Here is a 25,445-nt window from a genome sequence, read left to right as displayed (position 1 = left end):
GAAAATATCAAACTAAGGCTCGACACCAGCGTCAAAAAGCTCGGGATACTTGAGTCTCATAGACTCCTCGGTTTCCTAAGTAGCCTCTTCATATTTCTAACTTCTCCATAGTACTTTAACCAAAGGGACCACTTTCCTTCGAAGCGTGCAGTCTTGACGATCGAGAATTTTAACTGGCCGCTCCTCAAAAGTCAAGTTTGGATCAATTGTAACCGACTCAACTGGAATCACATGAGAAGGATCACTACGATACCTTCGCAATTGCGACACATGAAAAACATCATGAACCTTTGAGAGATTCGGCGGCATTGCTAACCGGTAAACCACTTCACCAATTATATCCAACAGCTCGTAAGGTCCTACATATTTCGGACTAAGCTTGCCTTTTAGCCCAAAACTCATCACCCCCTTCATTTGAGATACCTTCAAGAGAACCTTGCCCCTGACCTTATACGAAATAGGCTTGCGACGCAAATCAACAAAAGACTTTTGCCTATCTTGAGAAGCCTTCATATTGGAACGAATCACTCTTACCTGCTCAACGGTTTCCTGAATCAAATCCGGGCCCAAAACTAGTGAATCACTTATGTTGCTCCAACAAGTAGGACTACGACACTTCCTACCATACAAAGCCTCATAAGCAGCCATCTGAAAACTCGCATGATAACTATTATTGTAGGAAAATTTCACCAGACTCGACGATTGAACCCTAGATTGCTGAAACTCAAGAGCACAAGCACGGAGCAAATCTTCCAACGTTTGAATAGTTCTCTCTGTCTGACCATCAGTAGGAGCATGAAACGTAGTGCTTAACATCATCTTCGTACCAAAGGTCGCTTGCAAAGATCCCTAAAAGTGTGATAAGAATCATGGATCACGATCCGACACAATGTCTTTCAGGACACCATGAAGACAAAAAATCTCATTAGCATAGGCTTCCGCTAACTTTTCCATTGACCAAGTGTGTCTCATAGGAATGAAATGAGCCACCTTAGTTAACCTATCCACAATGACTCACACGGCATTTTTCCCACCAGCAGCTTCGGGAAGACCTATTACAAAGTTCATAGATATAGAGTCGAACTTCCAAGCGGAAATCGGCAAAGGTTGCAACAAACCCCCGGGACTCTGTTTTTCAATCTTTACCTTTTGGCAAACTAAACAACGAGTCACAAATTCAGCTATCTCCTTCTTCATACCTGGCCACCAAATGCTCACCTTGAGATCCTTATATAGCATTCCACCACCCAGATGATATATGGAGTGTTATGAGCCTCTTCAAGGATCTTCTACTTAAGCTTAACATCATTCGGGACACACTATCGACCCATGGATTTCAAACTACCATCGGCATAAATCTCGAAATTCTCAGCTTGACCCTGTGCTTTAGCCTCACGGATCTTTTCTAACACCGGATCATCTACCTGCTTAGCCCTTAATTCTTAGAACAACTCCGGCTCGGCACTCATAGAACCCAAGAGTGAAGAGACAAACCCTGTCGGTACAACTTCTATATTTAGCTTTTAAAATTCTTCGAACAACTCCTTAGACACTACTATAGCGGCGTTTAGAGAATGTTTGTTCTTACGACTCAAAGCATCCGCTACTTTGTTAGCCTTTCCTTCACAAAGTCTGGAGTCACCTTGTAGTCTATGATTAACTCTAACCACCTTCTTTGCCTCATATTAAGATCCTGTTGAGTAAAGATATACTTCAAACTCTTATGATCGGTATACACCTTACATGGAACCCCATACAAGTAGTGTCGCCATATCTTTAGCGCAAACACAACAACCGCAAGTTCGAGATCATGAGTTGGATAGTTCATCTCATGAACCTTCAATTGTCTCGACGCATAAGCGACCACTTAACCCTCTTGCATCAGAATACAACCTAACCTATTCTTCGAAGCATCATTATACACCTCTAACTCAATCCTTTCGGTAGGCAATGTTTGTACATGTCCAGATGTCAACCTCTTTTTCAGCTCTTGGAATGCCTTCTCGCAAACCTCGGACCACAAGAACTTGGAGTCCTTCCTCATTAGCTTTGTCAATGGTTGAGCAATCCTAGAGAAATCTTGCACGGACCTTCGATAGTAGTTAGCAAGGCCTAGAAAACTTCGAACCTCTGAGTTTTTTTTCAAACTTTCCCCTTCAACAACCACCTTGATCTTAGAAGGATCCACCTGAACCCCATCTTTACTAATGATGTGGCCAAAGAAAACAACATCTTTTAACCAGAACTCACATTTAGAGAGCTTGGCGAACCACTTTTGTTTCCGAAGAACATCTAGAATCAGCCTCAAATTCTTTTCAAGATCTTTCTCATCCTTACAGTAGACAAGTATATCATCTATGAAGACCACGACACACTTGTCAAGGTACTCATGAAATGATCTATTCATTTGATCCATGAAGATTACAGGTGCATTGTGAGATCGAAAGGTGTCACTTCAAACTCATAGTGACAATATACCTTGTATGAAAAGAAATCTTTGGTATGTCCTCCTTTTTTACAGGAATCTGATCATATCCAAACCTCAAATCGATCTTTGAGAAAACTCTTACGCCTTTCAACTGATCGAACAAGTCTTCAATTCTTGGTAAAGGATACTTGTTCTTAATAGTCACCTTATTCAATCACGGTAGTCTATACATAGCCTCATACTACCATATTTCTTCTAGACGAACAAGAAAAGAGGACCCCAAGGAGAGACACTCGGCCTAATAAAGCCTTTGCCAATCAACTCTTGCAATTTAGGAGGCGTCATTCTATACGAAGCCTTTGACATGGGAGCAGTACCAGGAACTGAATCGACACTGAACTCAACGTCTCTTTCTGGAGGAATACCCGGCAATTCATCATGATACATATCCGGACACTCTCGAACAATTGGAATACTCTCGAGCTTTTCTTCCAGAGATTGGTCTTTTACTACACATAAGAAGACCTCATTATCCTTTTGTCGCTTCTTTCTCATTTTTAGAGCAGAAATAACCTTCACACATATCTTCACCATGACACTGAAATAGAAGATTCGGTTTCCTGTGGGGCCACAAAGCGTCATCTTTTGATTGCGAAAATGGATGGTTGCATGATGTTTAAACAACCAATCCTGCACGAGAATCACATCAAACTTGATCATTGGAAACTCTTTCTAATTAGCAAGAAGCTTAGTTCCCAAGATATCGATATGCTCATCTTTAAACTCATTATGGCACGGAAAATTCTCTCTGGAAGGGAGAGATATTAAAGACTTTACAAGTGATCTAGTAGTCAAATTAGCTTTTAGAACAAAATCACATGCAATGAAAGACACAGTAGCTCCAGTATCAAACAACACATAAGCAGGTACAGAATTAACAAAGAATGTACCTGAGATCACATCCGGTTGCATGTCTGCTTCAGCCCTGTGTCATCACATAAATGCAGTTTTTTACAGGAGCAGAAGGACTAGCAGGTTTAACAGCAGAAAGATAAGCAGCATTTGGGTTCTTAGGACACTTGAAGGACTTACGACCCACCACCTTCCAATTGTAACAGATCGACAATTGTAGATCCGTCACAATACTTTCCTAGATGATAGTCTTTTTCACATGTACGACACTTACAGTTGGAACTCGATTTGAAACTCGAAATAGAACCTGATCCCTGATGATAGTTTCCTCAAGTACTAGAGTCAATCTTTGGCTTCTTAGTCGGGGATTGAGTGAAAGTACCAACCGGCTTCTTCGCATTCACGCTCCTTGCAGCTTCCTTTTCTCGGATGGAGGCATGGATTCTAAGTGCAATCTCATAGGCACCCTGAAATGAACTTGCGCCAGAACTTAGGACAATGGTCCTAACCTTAGGATCCATCTTCTTGATGTACTGTTTTACCCTCTTAGATTTTGAAGGCAAAATAATGGTGGAAAAACGGGACAACTTAGTGAACTTATCTTCTTGCTTTTGCCAACGAAGCTCATCAGGATAAAATATTTCCTTTAGCTTGGTAGGAAATTTTTTCCACCCAAAACAAGGCACTGCCATGCACTCTTCACGAACTGTACTCCACCAGCTATCGGCTTCCATTTTCAAATAATAGGAACCGATTGTCACCCTCTCTTGCGGAGGACAGTTAGTTGCAGTGAAAAACTTTTCCATCTCTCTAAGCCAACTTTCTAGAACCATTGGGTCAGCGGTTCCTTCATAGATAGGTGGTCTGTGATGATCAAAACGGTCAAAGTCTAATTGCCCTTGATTAAGCGGAGGAGCAACAGTTAGATTTGACAATGCTAAAATGGCATCCTCAATTGCCTTTCGTCTGCGTCGTGCATCAATCTTCTTAGGACTAATTCGTGGATGCATTCTACAAAAAGAAAAGACAGGTTAGCTCATAAAACACTTCAAGAATAAACATATAAGTAACAAAAAAAATATACCCTTGGTTTCTTCCTACCCAAATTACTCATTGATAAACTTCTTGAAGCCTAATATGTTAAACTTTTAGATCACTAGAACTACAGATTTTGTAGAAAACTGTAGCAACTCAATGAGAGTTTTAGAATGTTTCGCTTTGATACCGACTGTAACATCCTGTCTAAAACATAAGGCAAGACGTTAGTGAAAATAACGTCGAGACGGAAAAGTCACTCTAAAGGTTACCAAGAAGAAATAAAGAAAATGATTAAATAAATGAGATAAGTAAAATAAAGTGAAAGAATTCCCAAATGAACATTAAACACTTCCAACGAGGGAAACAACCTCAAATCTGATTATCCCAAAGGAGAAGGTCCAAATATAACAAAGGCAAGCCTATAAAACTGCTAATAAGTAAACTAAACACTCTGCTCTCAACCTAGACTCAACAGAAACTACTCTTCACCTGTAAATAACATTAAGGTTCCACAATCAGTGGGGACTAACTAACTGTTCTCCCAGTACTTATAGAATTAAAAAACTAAGTACAAAAAACCTTAGACACAAGCATAAAACTTAACAATATGTGGGAACATCAACTCAAAAATAATTACCTGATAAGCTCGAGGGAAAAATAAAACTTGGAAACATGATTATAATATAGATCAAGCATGTAAATAAAACAACGTAAAAATATCACCACAAGATTTAAGGATAAAATATAGTAACTCAAAACAAAACGGTAACTCATATAAACGATAATTAACACTGATAAAGGTTTTTTCCCAAAATCAATAGTATCTTTAAAATAAATAAATTTTAACCTTTTTTTAAAAAAAAAAAAAATTTATAGTGAAGCAAGCATATAAAAATATGAAGGTCGGTGAAATCCGTGCCCACAAACAAAGGTTTGTTAGGGTGAACCTACCGACGATTCTACAGCCGTCTACGTCTAAAAATTGCCAAAATCCCGGTTTTCCAACTCGAATTTCGCAACCCCAGTAGTTTCAGACGACAACAATTAACGTAGGAAACTGCATCTTGAATTCCGCAGCCCAATCAGTGTCTTACACTCACAAATCATATAAAATTTGTAAACATACTTCTTAAAAATCATCCACACATTTAAAAATCATTGACCCAATTTAAAATGCTGCAAGTCTTTACTTATATGACCAAAATGTTGGGTTTTGCGGTGTCCGACACCGCGCGGAAATAAAACCCAATGACCGAATCGCATGCATAATAATTACAACATAAACAAAAGCATGCAAATAAACAAAACGCGAACACATAAAAAGAAGGGAGATAGAAGGAAACTAACCCTAGACGCGGGCTTTACTCACTCAATGAGCTCGGACTTGAAAGTTTCAAGCTCTGCGAAACCACTGACTATTCACATCCTCACTCAGCGAACCGGAACTAGTCCTTACCTCGTAGCTTAGATGAGGCTAGACCAAAAATAACTTAGAGTTACGAACTAAGGTTTTCTCGATTTTGGAGATCCCTTAGAGTTCACCAACTCAAGTGAAAATCCCAATACCCAATGATTGGTATTTATAGGGAAATGTCCCCAAGATTTCCCATCGTCTTTCAATGTGGGATAGTTGGTAAAATGCCAAAGGAAAGAATTAATGTAATTCTAAATCAAATTAAAATGGCAAGTTAATCATCAAACGACAAGTGACATAAAGTGAGCAAGGATACAGCTGCGGACCATAAGGGGGAGGAAAAGTTTCCCCTTGCTCCCTAAGCAAACTACCCCTCACAAACCGGTGCAATGGGAGGCGGCCAGCTGGCTGCCCGCCTTGGGCACCGAGGTAGCCATGCTGGCACCTAGTCCTTTGGTAGGGTCTGCTTAGCTAGGCCTTTCCGCATCAGCTCGCACCAGCGATCCACGCATATGAGGGCTGCTATTTGCTGGGCGCTGTTGCTGCTACGCACCAAGCTCAGTGTTAGTGGCTTGTGCATGGCGCGCGAGTTGCTGGGTGTGACAGCCCGCATGCACGCTTGGGTATGATGCCACGCCTTACCAGTAGGGTTGTTGGGCGTGACAGCCCGCATGCATGCTAGGCTTGCAGCCAAGCACTGCCTAGCGGCAAGGTGCTCGGCTAACTATGCTAGCCCACCTAGCCCTCAATTGGCTAGGCCATATCGACGTTAGGACTATCATGCACGTTGACTTATTGTTTGAATGATTTTTCGCTCTAGTCGATTCCTAAATTAGACTCGACTTTTGATGCTCAGCTTTGACGCTTTAAGCTCGGAATCTGACATCTTAGTTCGTAAAATCTCTATCAACTCATTTAATCGTTCAGATTAATTCGTCGCTTTGGTTTGGTTACACAATTTGGTGTGATCCGAAGGGTTCAGTCAAGAGCAAGCTGTAATATTAATTATACATTAATATTATTGATTGTAAGCAGCCTCCAGCTAGGCATTCCGATCACTTGACCTCACTGAATAATTAGCTTTCCTAATTAATTCCGAATCCTCTATTGGAATAATACACTTGTCCGAAGGACACCATTCCTTTCAATCTCCCACTTGTCTTCCTGGACAATTGTGCTGATTGTGTATAGCCTGTTTCCTATGTCATTTAATGTCTCTTTGTGAATTATAAGGTAAGATTATAAGTCATCCTTATTGCGTCCAAAAGTGCTTCTCGATTTCTATGTTTGACTGTCGATAGGCAGATGATTTCTAAAATCCATCTGAGCACGGTCATGCATTTTCACAGTCTCGCTCTTCAAGAGGCCTTGTAAACAACAAAGACATGTTCCCCACTAACAATAAGGGGACATTCCTAGTTGTTAGCTTCCCTTACTAAGAGGCCCAACCCGCCCGAGTGTTGCCTTTATAATCCACTTGTACGACAGACGTTTGATAACATCAAAACGGACTAGTACTGAAACAAGAGAAATTACAATGCTCATGGTTATAGAAAGAGGTTCTGATAGCCATAATGAGTAATATACTTATGATGATTGTTAAATCTCTTAAAGTATTCTCATATATAGGTCGATCCGGTATAGTTCCAAACCAATACATGTGCAAATGGTTTGTGACATTCTTGTCCTTGTAGCACAAGAAACGGTGCTATTAAATCATAATACACACTAATCTCACGTGGTCATTTGTCGTCCAACTTTCAAATGACCTTGATTAGGGATAATTTTGATATGATATTCAACGTTCACTTAATAGGTGTTTCTTTATCCAAGACATTGTATTGATACCCTATTTGAATATTCACAAATCGAATGGAATTATTATTTAATTCTAAACTACAATTAAATAGAAATGGAATAATAATTTACAGAAAAATTAAATTACTCCATAAATGAATGGTTTAACTTAATGTTTTACATTAAGATCTCCACAACGTAATTAAAACACACATACAGGGAAATCTAAGCCAATCTCCAATATTCCTTGTTCCCATTGCCTCTACATGCTTGTTGTGTTTCAATTAAGGCAAAGGTTTAGTGGGTGGATCGGCTACATTGTCTTCCATTCAAATCCTCTAAATTCTGATTTCACCCTCGGACTTCCATTCCCTTATCATGTAAAATAGCCTCATGACATGTTTGACTTTCTGATGCTCCCTTGGCTCTCTGGCCTGAGCAATAGCCCCACTATTATCACAATAGAGGTCTATTGGTCCCTTTATTGAGGGTACAACACCAAGTTCACCAAAGAAATTACGAATCAAAATTACCTCCTAAGCTGCCTCAGAAGTTTCTAAGTATTCGGCTTCAGTTGTAGAATCTGCAGTCGTGCTTTGCTTAGCACTCTTCCTACTGAACGCTCCTTCATTAAGATAGGACATGTATTCTGATTGCGATTGAAGTCGTCTCTATTAGTCTGGAACCTTACGTCGGTATAACTTTCAACAACCAAATCCTTACTCACATCATAGACCAGAAATTTACCCTTGTTCCTTTTTAGGTACTTTAGGATATTCTTGGTTGCAGTCCAATGCGCTTCTCATGGGTCTTTTTGGTATCGGCTCGAAGACCTCAAGGCATACGATACATCCAGCCTTGTACATATCATGGCTTACATGATCGATCCAATAAGTGAAGCATATGGAATCTGACTCATTCTCGCTCGCTCATCAAGTGTCTTTAGACACTGTTTTTTTCTGAGAGTTATGCCATGAGACATGGGTAGGTGGCCTCTCTTGGCTTCCACCTTATTGAATTATGCCAGTAGCTTATTGATATAAGTAGTTTGGCCTAATACAATCATCCTCTTAGATCTATCCCTATAGATCTTAATACCTAATATGTATTGTGCCTCTCCCAAGTCCTTCATTGAGAAACACTTTCCAAGCCAAGTTTTTATGGACTCCAGCATTGGGATGATGTTTCCAATGAGCAATATGCCATCGATATATAAGACAAGGAATACGATGTCACTCCACTAGTAGAAAAAATTAAATGCGCACTAAGGAATCACACCGCTTCTTAAAAACCGGTGGGCAAAAATGTGTTGGCACCCGTTAACCGATGCCTTTATTTTAAAAAATGAAAACCTAAAAAAAAAATAAGAAAAGGCACTGGTTAACCGGTGCCAAAAAATCCTTATATTCTCTTTTATACTCCCTCAGCCCCTCTCTCTCTCATAATCCGCCTCTCTCATATTCTCTATCATCTCTCATTCTCTCTCATCTCTCATCTCTCGTTCTCTTGTTCTCAGATCTCTCATCTTCTTCTTCCTCATCAGTTCTCTCTTCCTCATTTTTTCCTCATTTTCGAAACATTATTCGACGTTTCGAAACCATCGCCACCGCCGTTCATGCAACCATCAGCCCCCGCCGTTCATGCAATCACCAACCGCAGTTCTTCTCTCTGTTAATTATTAGAAATCAAAAATTTGAGGTTAGGGTTTCTAGTTTCTTTAGTTTTGCGTTTTGGTTCAATTATTTATGTTAAATTGCCTTGATTCTGGGTTTTTTCCGTTCATTATTCATGTTCTCTCCGTCAATTCTTAGAAAATCATATTTTTTTTGGGTTTTTTTGGTTCAAAGTTTCTTGGATTTTGGGTTCTGGGTTCGACATTTTTTGGTTTTTTTGGGTTTTTCTGGGTTCAAAATTTCTGGGTTTTGTGGGGTTTTTTCGGGTTTTTATGGTTTTTCTGGGTTTCTTAGATTATTAGGTTTTTTTTGGATTTTTTTTTGGGTTTTTTTTTGGATTTTTCGATCTGGATTTCTTGGTTTTTTCGGTTTCATATATGTGTGTGTGTGTGTGTGTGTGTGTGTGATTAATGTATGATACGATTTGGTGTTTTTTTTTCTTAAGGATTTTGGTGTTTTGTTTCATTGCATTGTCTGCTTCCTTCAAATTGTGGGAAAAAGTCGCAACTTTTTTTTTTTAAGGTGTAATAGGCACCGGTTAACGGGTGCTAATTCTAGCTAAAACCAAAAAATAAAAAAGCGCGCCATGGGTAATTAGCACCGTTTAACTGGTGCCAAAGAGGGTATTTTGCACTGGTTAACTGGTGCTAAATCTTTAAATAGCCACCAGTTTTGAACCAGTGCGAAATCTTCAGAGATTTAGCATCCCTCAAATTTGGAACGGTTCAAAACCGGTGCGAAAAGGGGGGTTTGAACCGGTGCCAAAGACCTTTTTCACGTAGTGCTCCCACTGATCTTTTTGTAAAAACAAGACTCATTTGGATTCTTGATAAAACCAAACTTGCTAATGGCTTCATCGAAACGCAAATTCCTACTTCTGCTTGCCTTCTTCAATCAATAAATGGACTTCTTAAGCTTGCATATCTTCCCAGCATTGTTTGGATCAACAAAACCTTCCGGTTGTGTCATGTACATAGTTTCTTCTAAAATTCCATTGAGGAAGGTGGTTTTGACTTCCATTTTCCATATCTCATAATCATAATACGTGGCGATTGCTAGGATAGTCCAGACGGATTTAAGCATGGCGACTAGCAAAAAGATTTCATCATAATCAACCCCGTAAATTTTCCTGTATCCTTTTGTCACCAGTCTAGCTTTGTATAAATATACAACTCCATCTTTGTCGGTTTTCAACTTAAAAATCTATTTGCAACCAATAGGTGTACGACCTTCAGGCAAATCAACCAAGTCCCAGACTTTATTTTCAAACATGGAGTCCACATCGGATTTCATGGCTTCTTGCCATTTTGCAGAGTCGGGGCTCGTCATAGCTTATTTGTATGTCGCTGGCTCACCTTCATCCATAACTAGGATGTCTTGATTCTCGGTTAAGACATCACCGAGGTATCTGTCTGGTTGAGATTTTGGCCATTGCGACCTACGCAGGGTAGTGGATTGAACATTTGCATTGTCATTTTAACTTTACACATTGTCGGTTTGACCCTAACCATTTTCAACAGCTGCTTCCAAATCCCTTTGATTGTCAGTTTTCTTAGGTTGACTTTGTTTCTCACCTTCTCGAACTTCATCAAGTTCGATTTTCCTCCCACTTGTCATTTTGGAATGATGGTCCTTTTTCCAAAAAGACACCATCTCGAGAAACTAATACTTAGTTCTCAGATTGGTTGTAGAAGTAATACCCTTTTGTTTCTTTTGGATATCCCACAAAGAAACATTTTTCAAATTTTGGTGCAAGCTTGTCAGACATGAGTCCTTTAATATATGCTTCGCAACCCCAAATCGTAAGAAAAAACAACTGTGGAGGTTTCTTCGTCCATAATTCATTTGGAGTCTTTTTGAAAGCTTTTGACGGAGTGCAGTTCAGTGTAAGTGCCGCGGTTAGAAGTGCGTGTTCCCAAAAAGGGATAGGAAGATCACTAAGAACAATCATTGATCGAACCATGTCTAACAGAGTTAGATTTCTCCTATCGGACACTCCATTCCATTGTGGAGTTCCGGGAGGTGTCAATTATGAGAGAATACCATGTTCTTTCAAATGGTCGTCGAATTCATAGCTTAAATACTCGCCACCTCGATCCGATCGAAGGGCTTTGATTTTCTTGTCAAGCTGATTGTCCTTTTTACTCTTAATTCTTTAAATTTCTCAAAGGAATCAAATTTGTGCGACATAAGTTTTACATAGCCATATCTACTATAGTCGTCCGTGAATGTGATAAAATAGCGATAACCATTTCTTGTGGTCGTGCTCATTGGTCCACATACATCCGTGTGTATAAAACCTAAGTTACTAGCCTTTTCTCCCAACTTGGAGAACAGTTGTTTCATCGTCTTGCCAAGTAAGCATCTTTCGTAGTTTTCAAACGACTCTAAGTCGGATGAATCAAGAATCCCTTCATGAAGAAGTTTCTTGATGCGTTTGATGTTAATGTGGCCAAGACGAGAATGCCACTAGTAGTTTTATTCGAGTCAACGGTCTTAGCTCTTTTGGTGGTATCATTATCATTATAAACCTATTTATCCAGTCACATTTGAAAATGTATAATCCCGTGAAACATATTGATGAGGGGATTTTTCCCCGCCACGTGGACCAATGGAGCTCTACCACGTGTCATCCATGTGGACTAACCGGAGCCCGCCACGTGTCACCTCGTGAAAGATCCAAGGTGGACCAATCAGGCCACAACACGTGGCAGGCAGATTGCCAACTAGGCAAGTGGCCTTTAATGGCCCAACTACCTAGGCAAGCCCAGTCAGTCCTATGTTTCTGAAAATCTAGTACTAGGCACACACTTTAAGACCCTATCAAAGGGAGATATTCCTTCTAAGGAACATTATTAAGAAATTACAAAACACAGGTGTACATTAATTGCTGAGCATTAACTCCAGCTTTAATTGCACTACTTGAGAGCTAAGGCTCGGATTTCGAGGTTATCTCAGAAACTAGATGATCACTTCTCTCCTAAGAGGAGCCTGATCCCCTTTACATTCCGCACTTTTTAATATCCGAACACGTTCTAACATGATCGTTGGAGGCGGAACTCCCACCCACAGGAGTCTCCGTTGCTTTACAAATACAGGCATCCAGAGGTAAGTCTTGGTGTTGTAGCTCTCATGTAAGACATCCAAAAATCCCTAAAACATTTGGCGCCGTCTGTGGGGAGAGTACTTTTACGATGGCTTCACAGGAACCTGTACCGCCTCTTATTAAGAAACCGCCTATGGCCGACGTCCAGGTCTATTCGAACCAGGATACAGATGACGACTATGAAGTCGACAAACACACGGCCCCTGATGGGTCCCCAAGAACCAGACGTATCGGTCCCATTGAATGGAGGGAACGGAATGATGAACAGGCAGGCCCTAGTGAAATAGTCGGCCAGCCGGCTGGTCAACCCCAGGTCGCCGAAGGCTCCATCCTTATCACCAGAAATGAGCTCATGAGTCTCATGACAAGTTTCAAAGGGGAAATTAAGGAACTGACCAATAAACGGACGGTTGTCTCCACCAAGGAATAGTCGGCCAAAAATCCCTCCCATTTTAGGAAGAATAAGCCGATCAGAGACCGAGAGGCCATTCCCTACCCTGAACCAAGGGAAGAAAATAGGCCCTTGTTAAATTTGGCCAGACTTTGGTTCCCTGAGCCGGGGAAGAGGAAAGCCAACCGGCATGTACAGCTGGATGTTTAAAAGAAAACATATTCTGATGCTCGGATGTTAATCCAGCAGAAAGAAGAATATACACTGACGGAGTCGGCTTCAACATCGAACCTACAGGACAGCTTTCAAAATACCTCAATGAGGAATTCTCAATCCAACCATGAGAACCAGACAGGGGGCATGTCCGCACATTCCGGTCCTGATATGTACCATGCGGCCCCGTATGTTCTTCAATAGGCATACATTCCGTATGTACAACCTTACATGCAACCTACCCTCTTTGGGAGGCAGGCGGCACACAATGTCCAACCCTTGGGCTGGCAGTTTCGACTGCTAAGACTTGGAGAACAACCTTCTGCGTTCTCCAAGGAGATAACCGAGGCCGCACAGCCAGCCATGGTGAAAAATGTGTTGGTAGGTGCCTATGATGGTACCACCAACCCAGAAGACCACCTGACTGCATACACCAATCTTATGTATCTTACAGGGTTGGATGATTTCGTATGGTGTAGATGCTTCCCGGCCAAATTGAAGGGCGTCGCCCAGCAATGGCTCGGCAACCTGCCATCCAGATGCATAAATAACTTCAAGACGCTTGCATACTTGTTTGCGTCGAACTTCTCAATGAATATCCGTGCAAAGAAAACAAGTCTTGACTTGGGAGCTATACAAAAGGGTGAGAAGGAAGGGCTACGCTCGTATATTAGGCAGTTCAATATGATGAGAATTCAGATTCAAGGACTATCTGATGAGGTGCCCTATACAGACTTTTTCAAGGGTCTGAAGGACGGGTCAGCCTTCAAGTTTGACCTTGTCAGGAAGAGGGTTGCTACCCTCCAAGAGGCGCTAATGGAGGCCGACGCCTATATACACGTGACCGAGCTCTCCAACATCAGCAAACAATTTGAGTTAAAGAGGTCTGAAAAAAGTGAGATTCGGTCATTACAGCCGGCTAAGAAAGAAGAAGAGAAAAGAAAAGAAGTCAGGGTGGCTAATACTTCTGAACAGCCATCCCAGAAGAAAAAGAAAGAAATGAAAACGTACTCCCCTAAGTACGAATTCAATAAGGACTGTCACTCCATCCTCATGGAGATTAAATACCAGGTCTCAACTGAGAAGTCGGCTGCTATAAAAGGTTCCGCCAAAAATTGGAACAAAAATAAATATTGCCACTACCATGAGGATATTGGCCATGGCACCAACGAATGCTTTAGTCTCAAGCGGCTGTTGGACCGTCTGGCTGATAAAGGAGTTCTCACATCTTATATTTTGAGGTCCAAGGTTACCCTGAAAACTACCCTGGGCAGTCGTATATGAAGAAGACTCACTCTACTTATTGTTCGGACACTAATGAAACTCCGATCTACACAATGGCAGGCGGATTTGCTGGAGGCGGCCCAACGATCCGAGGTAACAAGGACTACATCAGACGGATCGACGTCAATTCAGTCGACGAGGGGCAGACGTCCAAAGACTCCTTCCCCGAAGTTTTAATTACAGAGGATGATAGGGGAAAAGTTAGGAGGCCGCATGATAACCCTATTGTCATCGAATGCAAAGTAGCCAACCAAAGAGCTGACCGAATTCTCTTGACATTGGGAGTTCGTCTGATCTCATCAGTCACAAGTGACTGGCCAAGCTTAGGTACAAGCTCGAAAGCATGTACCATGTCTCTCATCCCTTAGTGGGATTTGGGGGTGGTGTGGTACATCTAGTTGGTCGAATAGACCTACCCATTCGTCTAGGCGAAAAAGGGGAAGGACGCCACATGGTTGTCCGGTTCTTAGTTGTTGAAGAGCTGACGGCCTATAACATGACTTTGGGGCATCCTACCCTGAATGAATCCAAGGCTGTTATCATTCCTTCACTTATGCTCCTCAAGTTTGAGACGGGTGATGGAACAGTTGGCTCCCTTCGGGGAGACCAAAAGATGGCAGGGGAGTGTTATCTCTCCGATGTCAAACCCACTATGGTCTCATCCAGCCCTAGTGGAGAAACTACTGACCTTGCATTGGCCAAGCTTAGGGAGCTGTGCCTGCTGCCACAACAGCCGGAAAGAAGAGAAAGGCTAACCAAATGGTGGCCGAGAAAAAAGACAAGCAATAGCAATCATTGACCGGTGAACGGCCAGATGATCTCCGTCCCCAGCCGACTGGTGAGCACATGGACATTGTTCTAGATGACTCTCGTCTGGAAAGAACTATCAAGTTGGGGACGACTGCTTTTGCTAAACTTGGTGAAGACTTGCACAACTTGTCAAAAGAATTCAAAGACATCTTTGCCTTTGAGGTGGACGAGATGCCAGGCATCAGCACAGATCTAGCCATCCACATGCTTGCTGTGGATCCTAAAAAGAAGCCGGTAAGGAAAAAGAACGGAACCATGGTGAAGAACGAAGCCAGGCAACATCCGCTGAGGTGAAAAAATTGTAAAATGCTTTGTTCATTCGGCAATGCTATTTCCCTGATTGTGTTGCCAATATTGTGCTTGTAAAGAAGCCGAATGGTACTTGGCGCATGTGTGTAGATTACACAGACTTGAACAAGGCATGTCCAAAGGATAGCTATCCTCTCCCAAAGATCGACAGTCTGGTCGACTCTACAGTCTGCCATGCCTTGATGAGCCTTATGGACACCTATTTAGGTTTTCATCAGATACCCTTGTGGAAGAAAGATCAAGAGAAGACGACATTCGACACTGATTAGGGGTTATTATGCTATACTATGATGATGTTTGGTTCGAAGAATGCGCCTGCATGCTACCTTCCAAAGAATGATTAATACAGTCTTCATTAATCAAATTGGAAGGAATGTGGAGGCGTATATTGATGATATGATAGTCAAATCCAAACTTCAAATGGACCATCTTATAGATCTTCGAGAAACATTCGCCACACTATGGCGGCACCAGGTTATGCTCAATCCTAAGAAGTGTGTTTTTGGTGTTGAGTTTGGGACGTTCCTCAGATTTCTGATTGATCAAAGGGGGATAGAGGCAAGCCCAGAAAAAATACAGGCGGTCATAGGCATGAAGTCACCCCGCACTATAAAAGAAGTTCAAAATTTAAAAGGTTGCCTGGCGGCATTGGGGAGATTCTTCAGTCGGTCCCGCGACAAGTGTCTCTATTTCTTCCAAGCAATCAAGAAGAAGACTATGTTTGAATGGGGGCCGGATGCGGAGGCGGCTTTCCAAAAGTTGAAGGAACACTTGCATTCTTTGCCAAGGCTCGTTAGCCCTCTTCCAAGGGAAGTGTTATATACTTGGCCATCTCTAATCATGCTCTCAGTGCCGTTCTCCTTGCTGAAAGGGACGGCTGCCAGCTCCCGGTATATTTCATCAGCCATGTCTTGAGGAATGCTGAGTTACGGTATCCTATGGTTGAAAATTTTGGCCTGGCCCTCTTCATGGCAATTAAGAAGTTAAAACCTCACTTCTTGGCGCATCCGTTTGTGGTCTACACTGACCAGCCAATCAAGCGACCACTAACAATCATGGAATCATCCGGCCGAATGATCAAATGGGCGATTGAGATCCAAAGCCTTGAAATAAATTTTGAGCCAAGGAAGGCAATGAAGAGGCAGGCGTTTGCCAACTTCATTGTTGAAAATGACTAGGCCGACTGATCCAGAAAACCTTGAACAACTTTGGAAGGTATATGTGGACGGGAGCTCCACCCTGAACGGTTGTGGTGCAGGTGTCATATGTCAGTCACCTAAAGGAGACAAGTATGAGTACGCACTACGTTTCAAGTTCCAAGCCTTAAATAACGAGGCAGAGTTTGAAGCCCTATTAGCCGGCATCCACATGTGTATGGCGGCTGGGGCAAAGAAAGTTTACGTCTGTTCTGATTCACAATTGATTGTTAACCAATACCATGGTGACTATGAAGCCACGCATCCGGATTTGATAAACTATTTAAAAGAAGTCAAAGAAGAGGCTATGACGCTTGAGGAATTTCATCTAAGTCAGGTGCCAAGGTCTGAGAATAACCAGGCGGATGCTCTCTTCAAATTGGCTTTATCCGCCTCTTGTGACACAGATAGGTCAGTTTTCGGGGAAGTGATGGAAAAGAGGAGCATCGAAGAGGAACCCATTGGAATCCTAGATCAAAGCTCAACCTGGATGGATGTCATCCGAGATTACTTAACAGATGGCACCTTGCTGGATACCCACCCAGGTATGGTCGCAATGAAAAAACGTGCGGCCAATTTTGAAATCCACAATGGAGAGCTTCTCAAAAAAGGCTATCTCCAACCTTTTTTGAAATGTGTTACCCTAGAGAAGGGACGAGAAGTCCTACAAGACTTGCACTCGGTCTTCTGCGCCTCCCACATAGGCAGGAGGACCCTAGCAAAGAGAGCCAGGTGGCAAGGCTACTTCTAGCCTACCCTATTGACAAGTGTTAAGGATTTGGCAAGCTCATTTATCGTCTAGCCACTAACCTGAAGGCTATCCATAGCCTAGTACCATTTGTCAAATAGGGCATGAACATTCTGGGTCCGTATACGCCTGCTACAGGCGGACGGAGAACAATTTTTGTTGTTGTCGACTACTTCACCAAGTGGGTAGAGGCGGAGGTAGTCAAAGGCATTTAAACAAAAGATGTTATCTCCTTCATCTGGAAAAATGTCATCACTCGGTATGGGGTATCCATGTCTATGGTCTTTGACAATGGTCCTCATTGAGACGCCTGCTCTCAAGAAATGGTCGGGAGACCAAGGGATCTCTCACTGTTTTGCATCAGTCGGTCGTCCCCAAGCAAACGGCTAGGTTGAAGCCTTCAACAAGTTAGTCTCTGATGGCGTCAAAAACAAAATTGAAAGAGTTGGCGGCCTATGGGCTAACGAGCTACCACATGTTCTGTGGGCCATCAGGATGAGTGAAAAAGGGGCAACCGGTTAAGCTTCATTTCTCATGACTTATGGTGCTGAAGTTGTCACTAGGTGAAAATACGAATTCCCCATCGGTTCAAACCCCCCATTTCGCACCGGTTTTGAACCGGTCCGGATTTGGGGGGTGAACCGGTCCGGATTTGGGGGGTGCTAAAACCCCATAGATTTCGCACCGGTTCAAAATCGGTGGGAAAAATGACTTTTCGCACCAGTTCTTTAGGAGAACCGGTGGCAAATTTGCACTTTTCGCACCGGTTTTTACTAAGAACCGGTGCTAAAAGTCTCCAAAAAAAATTTTTTAGCACCGGTTCTAAGTAAAAACCGGTGCTAAAAATGCCCAAAAAATTCAAAATTTTATTTATTTTTTCACTTAAATTGATATATAAACACTAACATATATATAAAGTTACATATTTTCATTAAAAAAAGCCGTAATATTACAATTTTCGTCCAAAAAAACTAAAATACAAGGTCACACACAAATACAAAGCGATTTGAACAATTATAGCCCGAACCACGAGGATACACATTGCTGCAACAACAACACATTGCTGAAACTATGCTCAATGCCTGTCATCAAAAAGTAAAACATTCAAGTTATATAATCATAAATTTCAACAGCATAGGGAAACAATATTATACTAACAAAAAAACCATACACAATATAACAATAGGGTATTAGTCATTTCAACAGAAAACTAATGTAGATCTCAGACTGCAGCAAAAGACTGTCACAAGACTAATGACTACTGGAATACAATTAAATTTATAGTACTGTTCCAATAAGCAGTATATAGGATGCTTACCAAAATGTCGCTGGCAGTCAAGTAACGTGAAATGGCACGAAGAGCTCCAGCAGTTCCTTTATCCTCTGTAACTGCAACAACCTGAATAAGATCAAAATATCACATAATCTACTTGTTGAAAAATTGAAACAAAACCACATTAAGGTTTTCTTTTGGGCATCAGGGTGATCTACGTACTAATAAGTAATACCTTCTGTATGCTGGAAAACTCAACGTCAATAACTAAAAAAAATTCTTCCATACAAAAGAAAAAAGAAGGGGAAAAGGAAAAGAAGAATATAGAAAAACCATTTATCAAACCATCAAACAACATTAGATACACTAAAAAAGGCCTAGAGATACACATACAATTGTATTTATATAGGTTATGATATCGATGGCTGCTCTAGAAAGTAAATGCCTCTATCCAACCCTATTTCTCCCGCAAATTATTATCCCCTGCCCTAACATGAGAGATAGAGAGGAACAAAGCAATATGCCTCTTCCTTTCCTGCCTCTCTTTATACAACTGATGTCAGAAACATAGAACACATTTTGAAAACAAGTTTTGACAAGTATACAAGAGAGAAGTATAATAGAGATATACTCATTGATCTGTGAGGGGAAGCAACCATTCAACAGAAGTGCAGGCAGCAGCAACACGAGGTAGTAAGCAACAACAATCAAGAAACAAGGCTACTTTTTGGAAGAACCCATTTTGAGCAAGACAACAAAGGAAGCAGCTATTTCACTAATTAGGAAAGAAGACTTTGGGCTCTCTTTTTGTTACTTTTGTTTTATTTCTTTTGGGAATGTAAGGGACAACAGATTGTAGTACTTAAGCTAAGGCTGGGGGGAGGGAAAAGGCATTCAGAAAATTGTAAGGAAAACACAGAGAGTTGTAGCCTCAAGCTACTGGGAGACTCATGGCCTCAAGTCATGTTTTGTAATCCATTTGACACATTCAATCAAGTTCCTGCTTAGCTCAAATTATAAACAACTTATCGTTACAATCGTTCTTAATTAATTACAACTCGTGTGTTTACATTGCAATCTGGTTTAGTACTAGCAGATAGACGGTGAGAATGCACCAGAAAAGCATAGATAAGACCATAAGCGCATAAAATATAAGTAAACCTATAACATAAATATTGAAAGAGATATATATATATATATCATCACTTTAGGAAACATTTTATATATATATATATATATATATATATATATATATATATATATATATAATCGGATTACTCTGTAGTATAGTAATGAATTATTATTGATTGGATCAAAACTCTACAAGTTGCTTGAATTACTTATACTACGTAGTACTTTAACATATAACTAATTTTTTCAATATTGTATATCAAACAATGCAACTTACTTTGACAACTAACTTAATTAACAGCTAACCACAAATAGCGAGAATGCCGAGAATAATATTCTATAATAGACCTTTCAGTACTACAGTAATGAACACTATCGGTCGTCGGATCAAAAATTACTTCAATCATTGAAGTTATAATTTATAACACTACTTCACCAAACAGGGTGTTGTTAGAGCTTTTATTAATATAGCATTGAACTATATATTAATCGGATCAAAACTCTACATACAAGTTACTTGAAAGTTGTTTTTATAAATTGTTACGGAGAGTTATTATATATTGAATTATGACAATTTAAGTTTTAAAAAGCCTTTAAAAAAATTTATCGATTACATGTCTGCAATAATAGCAACTCGGGCCAACGCCCGGGCTATTCACTAGTTCTTTTTATTATATTTACACTTGCAATCTAGATAATTGAATTGAGAGTACATCGTAGAAGTGGCCTGGGCTTGGTCGGGGAAGTCAGTCCCTGCCATAATAGCCCTGAATCAATTCCACATCTGTTCTTTTAATGTTGTTACAAAGCTCAGTTAATGCAGCAGAACAAGCTATGGCTTCAACTGAATGCAGACCACTAACTTCATTAGAGTGTTCAGATGGACTACTTTAGGAGCAAATGAGCAATGCAAACAGTTTCAGATATAGGTATAGTTCTTTTGATATTAGTGGTTATTAATAGGTTGTGTCTCTGCTAGTTTTTGTTAAGCCATCTTGCCAATTGCAACTGGCTGATTATAATGAAAATCATCTTAGGGAGTAGTATCACCTTTAATCCCCCCTCCTCTTTAAATCAAATAAGGCTACAAACCAACCAAATATTGGATAGATGATAGTGAAGTCCTGACTACTGAGAATCTAAGCCAACACCAATATCCTTATCCTTGCTTCATGACACCAATGATTCAATTGGCATCATAAAAGGTACTAAGGATAGACAGACAGCAATCTTGGATAATTCTGCTTAAGAAGCACCTTAAATTTAGCTTATGTAACTACCTTTAATTTTATGAAGTGACTGAGGAAGCATGATGTATACAAGGAGCAACAAATGTTTTCAACTAAAATTTGTAAGTGTATTATCAGCAGCTTTAAACCAATTTTACAAGACACTGAGATGGAACGCACTCATGATCACTATTACTATAACTTAAATCCAGAAGATGCATGCCTGAATGAAGTTAATAAATGAATCTAAGATAGCTATTGGCCTCTTCAACTGCATGTACGAAGCATTCCCAATTGTCACTGAACCAGATAACCTCTTCTCAACATTCTTTTTAGAAGAATTATAGATGGTGAATATTGTAACAAAAGCAACAATCTCTCCGGATTTGGGGCTATTAGGAACAACATATTGAGTTTTGTTCAAGGCTTTTGTGCCTACATAGAAGCCCCAAATACTTTGAGCTACAACGAGTCAGTGACTATGAAGCCAATTAAACTTCAACATTAATATGAGAAATTTAAGGAAATTTACATACAACTCCTACAACCATCATTACTCAGCTTCCATGCATTTTTATTTAACCAAAGGTCTAAGGTACAGATGCAGTCCAATCAAGCACTGATCATATATTCTAGAACATCACAGTGATACCAGTAAATAGTAGTATTACCTTCTTCAAACCCTTAAGTAGAAGCAGCCTCCTTTTCCCTCCTATTTACCTCAGCCAACATTTCTGCATATTATCCAGAACAACAGAAGATTAGTCATCAACTACGATAAGTTCTGAAGTATCATTATTAGTTGTTAATTATTTACACAAAAGAGATAGAAAATGGACGAACCATAACAATATCCGACACCCTGCAATCTGGCAGCATAGGCAAAAGTTTCTCTAATAGTCATATTCAGTATCAGCAACATATATGTTTCCCCTGTCATTGACAACAGCACCTTTAGGATGGTTCATCCTTGCTTCCCTATGTTTCCCATCAACATGTCCAGAGTATCCTTCAGCTCATCCAGCAATTAGCTTTAATGTACTGTCTGCATTATTATAACCATGGAATCACATTCACAATCCATCAAAAATAAGATTATTATTACCCTATTACTTTATAAGGAACAACCAGTTGGTTATCTACTTTTGTCAACTCGTCCAAAATATTTATCGTACGGTCGACCCAATTCATGATCAAGGATTCACCATGATTTTACTAGAAATATTGGAACTTAAGCTTACCAAGCCAATGGCGAAAAGCTGGAGAAGAATGAAGATGACTGCGAGTGCAAAAACCCAATCTAGAGCCAAAGATGGTCCACTAACAGGAAGGAAGCTCTTAAGTATGTTAGAAGTAGATTTTTTACCGAAGACATAATATCCAGAAAAAGCAACTGCATAAAATGTGACAAATATGACAGAGTAGCACATCAGAAGGCCTTTAAGAGTATTACAACAACTTATCACCAATAATTCAACTGTCAAGAAGCAGCCACATCACCAAACAAATAGAAATCTCCAACAATAAGCATGCCTTTAAGCAAATAACAACAACCTATTTGATCACTAATAATTTAACAACAAACAAGCAAGGCAAGACATAAAAATTCCAACAATAAATCAAACCTCAATCGTATACCCAACCATTGAACCCTCATCGCAATGTAATTCTTTCAAAAAACTCAAAACTCATGTTGGTGAAGAGGTTACCTAGGGTATGTACAATTGCCAATGGCAGAATAGCAGCTAGCTGTGAAAGAGCAGTAAAAAAAATTTATTATAAGTTTCATCACACACTAACAGTTGTACCAGTACATCTCAAAGAAACAAAAACAAACAGCAATCACACACTAACACACACAGTACACAAGAAATCTTCAATAATAAAAAAATATCAAACAAAAAAGATCAAAGAAAAAGGGGGGAATTGACGATAAACCCTAGAAAAATAAGGCCCTGCCGCCGTGATAAGGAGGCCATTGTGGTGGAGGTAGAGCCGTGCGCGCTTCAATGACAAACCCTAGATTACCAGAACCCTAAAATTACTAAATTTAAAAGCAAATCAACGACAAACCCTAGATTGCGAATGAATTCGAGGGATTAAGTAGACCACAAGAAAAATTTTACCTCGAATCTGCTTCAATGGAGGTGAGAAAGCTCAGAATTGGCTTCAATGGAGAATATAGAGCACAACGAGTTCATTCGCAATCATGGAGGCCAGAGATATGGAGAGAGATTGAGGTGCTGCTTCAATAGAGTGAGAGAGCTTGTAAATCACTTCAATGGAGAGAGAAGGAGGTGCTGCTTCAATGAAGAGAGAAGGAGGTGTTGCTTCAATGGAGGGGAAATTCGAGACGGTTGAAGAGAAGGCAAAAATGAGAGGAAAACAGGAGATGGAAAAGTAGGGGGAAAGAAAGAAAGAAGAAGAAAGAAAGGAAGAACACGCAGCCCGTTTTTTTTTTTAAATTTCAAACCGGTTTGAACCGGTGGGGAAAATATGATTTCGCACCGGTTTATTAGGAACCGGTGGGAAAAGTATTTTCCCCAATCCCGCCCATATCTTTTCCCACCGGTTTTCAAGAACCGGTGGGAAAAGTGCGCTGCGTAATTCATTTTTTCTACTAGTGTGTTTTGCCTATTGAGCACTATGAGCCGACTCTTCGAGTCATGCTTTATGACGAAGAGGCTAACTGGGAGGCCATGTGGCTAGAATTGGACTCACTTCCAGAATGCAGGGGCAACGTGGCCTTGCTTCATGAGATCTACAGTCTGAAAATGACGAGAACTTACAAAAAAAAAGAGTGCACAAGCGCCCCCTAAAAGTAGGGGACTTTGTGGTACGAAAAACGGAAACAATTGGTAAGGCGAACGAGCAGGGAAAGCTGACTCCTAATTGGGATGGCCCCTACCAAATCTATGAAGAAGTTCGAGGCGGCACCTACCGCCTGGAAACACCAGACGACAGACAGCTAGCCAGAACTTGGAATGTAGACGACTTGAAAAAGTACTACTTCTGAGATTTGTAAATTATTTGTACATGAAAGCATATCAATAAAATTAGAAATTTATTTCTCAGTATTTTGTAAGTCCCTTCCCAGTGGGACAAGCCGCCTGTGCAATACACAGTCAGTCTTATCTTAATCACCTACTCCAACATGAGTAAAAATGCTAAGTCTAGACAACTTAGCCACTATGTTCTTTTCTGAACAACCTAATGAGGCTTATGGCCGGATTATCAACTTAAGGTCCATAGCCGGATGATCCTAATAAAATTAAACAAATACGTAAGTCCCAAACATAAGCAGGCATTTGGCGACATCCATCGAGGTGAATTCGTCGCACAGAGCATCTCCCATTTGGGTGGCACATTGCTCTATAAACCTAAAACAAACGACCCTAACGAATGTCTCTAAGACAACCTAGCAGTCGTTTGGCATAAGACAAAGATAAATGTACCGCTTACTACAAGAAAGCAGTAGACAGTTAAAATCTAAGTCAGAAACCGCCTGCTATTTCTTAGGATAGTACAGTTGGCATAAGCTAAGTTCTAAATATGGTAGCAATTTGGATAATAAGCTAAGTCCAACTTAGCAAATGGAGAAACAACGTGCGGCCACAGCCGACTGTCTCTTCTATTCAGTCAAATGACAGAGACTGATTAACCCCAGAGGTTACCTTATAATCACTCAACCAACCTAGTTAGGAACCTAAACAGTGCGAACAAGACCGCCTGCTTTTTGGTCCGCCTCCTTTAGTGGCGCGAGCTCAGCCTTGAGGTCCGATACGTACTTCTCCAGTTCTGAGATCCTCTTCTTTGCCGTTTCTAAGTCCTTCTTGACCTGCAAATTGGCAGATGCCTGATAATACAGTATGTCAATTGTCAAAATTTTGTTTTGTGCAATCTGGAACATAGCTTTATTAGAATCAGAGGCGGCCTGGGCCTTTGCAGCCTTTACCTCTTTGTTCTTTTCGTTTAGGGGCTTACGGAGACCATACACTCGCAGTATAGACTACATTCGGCTAAAAAACAAATGTTGGTTACATGCGACCAGGAATTATATATACAACAAATAAAGAATTTTTTACTAAGTATACCTCAGCCAAGAGAGCCAGGATGGCTTCCAGGTTAAGGGTGCTGACTCCCTTAACAGTCTCCCTGTCCTCGATGGGGATGGCCCTCGGCTGCTCCTAGGGGTGGCTGCAGATCTTCCCCTGCTTGGGGGAAGACTCCTTCCTAGGCTTTCGGCCGCTTGTTTCCTTGCTCTCCCAGGGGTGGATACATCTTCAACTGTCTGTTTCCTTATTTTAGGATCCGGCTGGTTGGAGGAGGCAAGTTTCGCTAAGTCACCCGGCAACAAAAGTCATTGAGTAAGGGACGGGCGACAGGAAGATAAAAAAGATTCGTTCAAGTAGCTCACCATGGCCGCCTGCTTGGCAGGCGACTCTTTAGTAGACCGCTTCCCCAGAATGGATGCGCGGTAATAGGCGAATGCT

At 40.8% G+C, this 25,445-nt stretch overlaps 1 protein-coding gene and 1 long non-coding RNA gene across 10 annotated transcripts; both read right to left on the bottom strand.

The window, feature by feature from the left end:
• Positions 1–3,160: 3,160 nt before the first annotated feature.
• On the bottom strand, positions 3,161–4,350 carry LOC110723342. Its single transcript, XM_021902694.1, has 3 exons — positions 3,727–4,350; positions 3,521–3,654; positions 3,161–3,413 (listed from the first exon to the last, which is right to left on the bottom strand). Exons 1-3 carry the CDS (start codon positions 4,348–4,350, stop codon positions 3,161–3,163), a joined length of 1,011 nt encoding a protein of 336 aa, XP_021758386.1.
• A 13,876-nt stretch (positions 4,351–18,226) lies between these two features.
• Positions 18,227–23,516, bottom strand: LOC110723253. 9 transcript variants are annotated; one of them, XR_002511699.1, is made up of 8 exons: positions 23,079–23,500; positions 22,891–22,971; positions 22,662–22,701; positions 22,194–22,345; positions 21,796–21,997; positions 21,624–21,686; positions 18,638–18,718; positions 18,227–18,401 (listed from the first exon to the last, which is right to left on the bottom strand). It is a non-coding gene; the product is annotated as an uncharacterized LOC110723253 (long non-coding RNA). The 9 variants fall into 9 exon arrangements; XR_002511696.1 differs by having other exon boundaries at positions 22,578–22,971; positions 23,079–23,514; XR_002511695.1 differs by having other exon boundaries at positions 22,194–22,701; positions 23,079–23,513.
• Between the last annotated feature and the right edge of the window lie 1,929 nt (positions 23,517–25,445).

This window comes from Chenopodium quinoa, unplaced genomic scaffold (genome assembly GCF_001683475.1).
Source record: "Chenopodium quinoa cultivar QQ74 unplaced genomic scaffold, ASM168347v1, whole genome shotgun sequence".
NCBI classification, from domain to species: domain Eukaryota; kingdom Viridiplantae; phylum Streptophyta; class Magnoliopsida; order Caryophyllales; family Amaranthaceae; genus Chenopodium; species Chenopodium quinoa.
The sequence above is the reverse complement of the archived record's forward strand: the minus strand, read 5'-3'. Positions and strand labels throughout refer to the sequence as shown.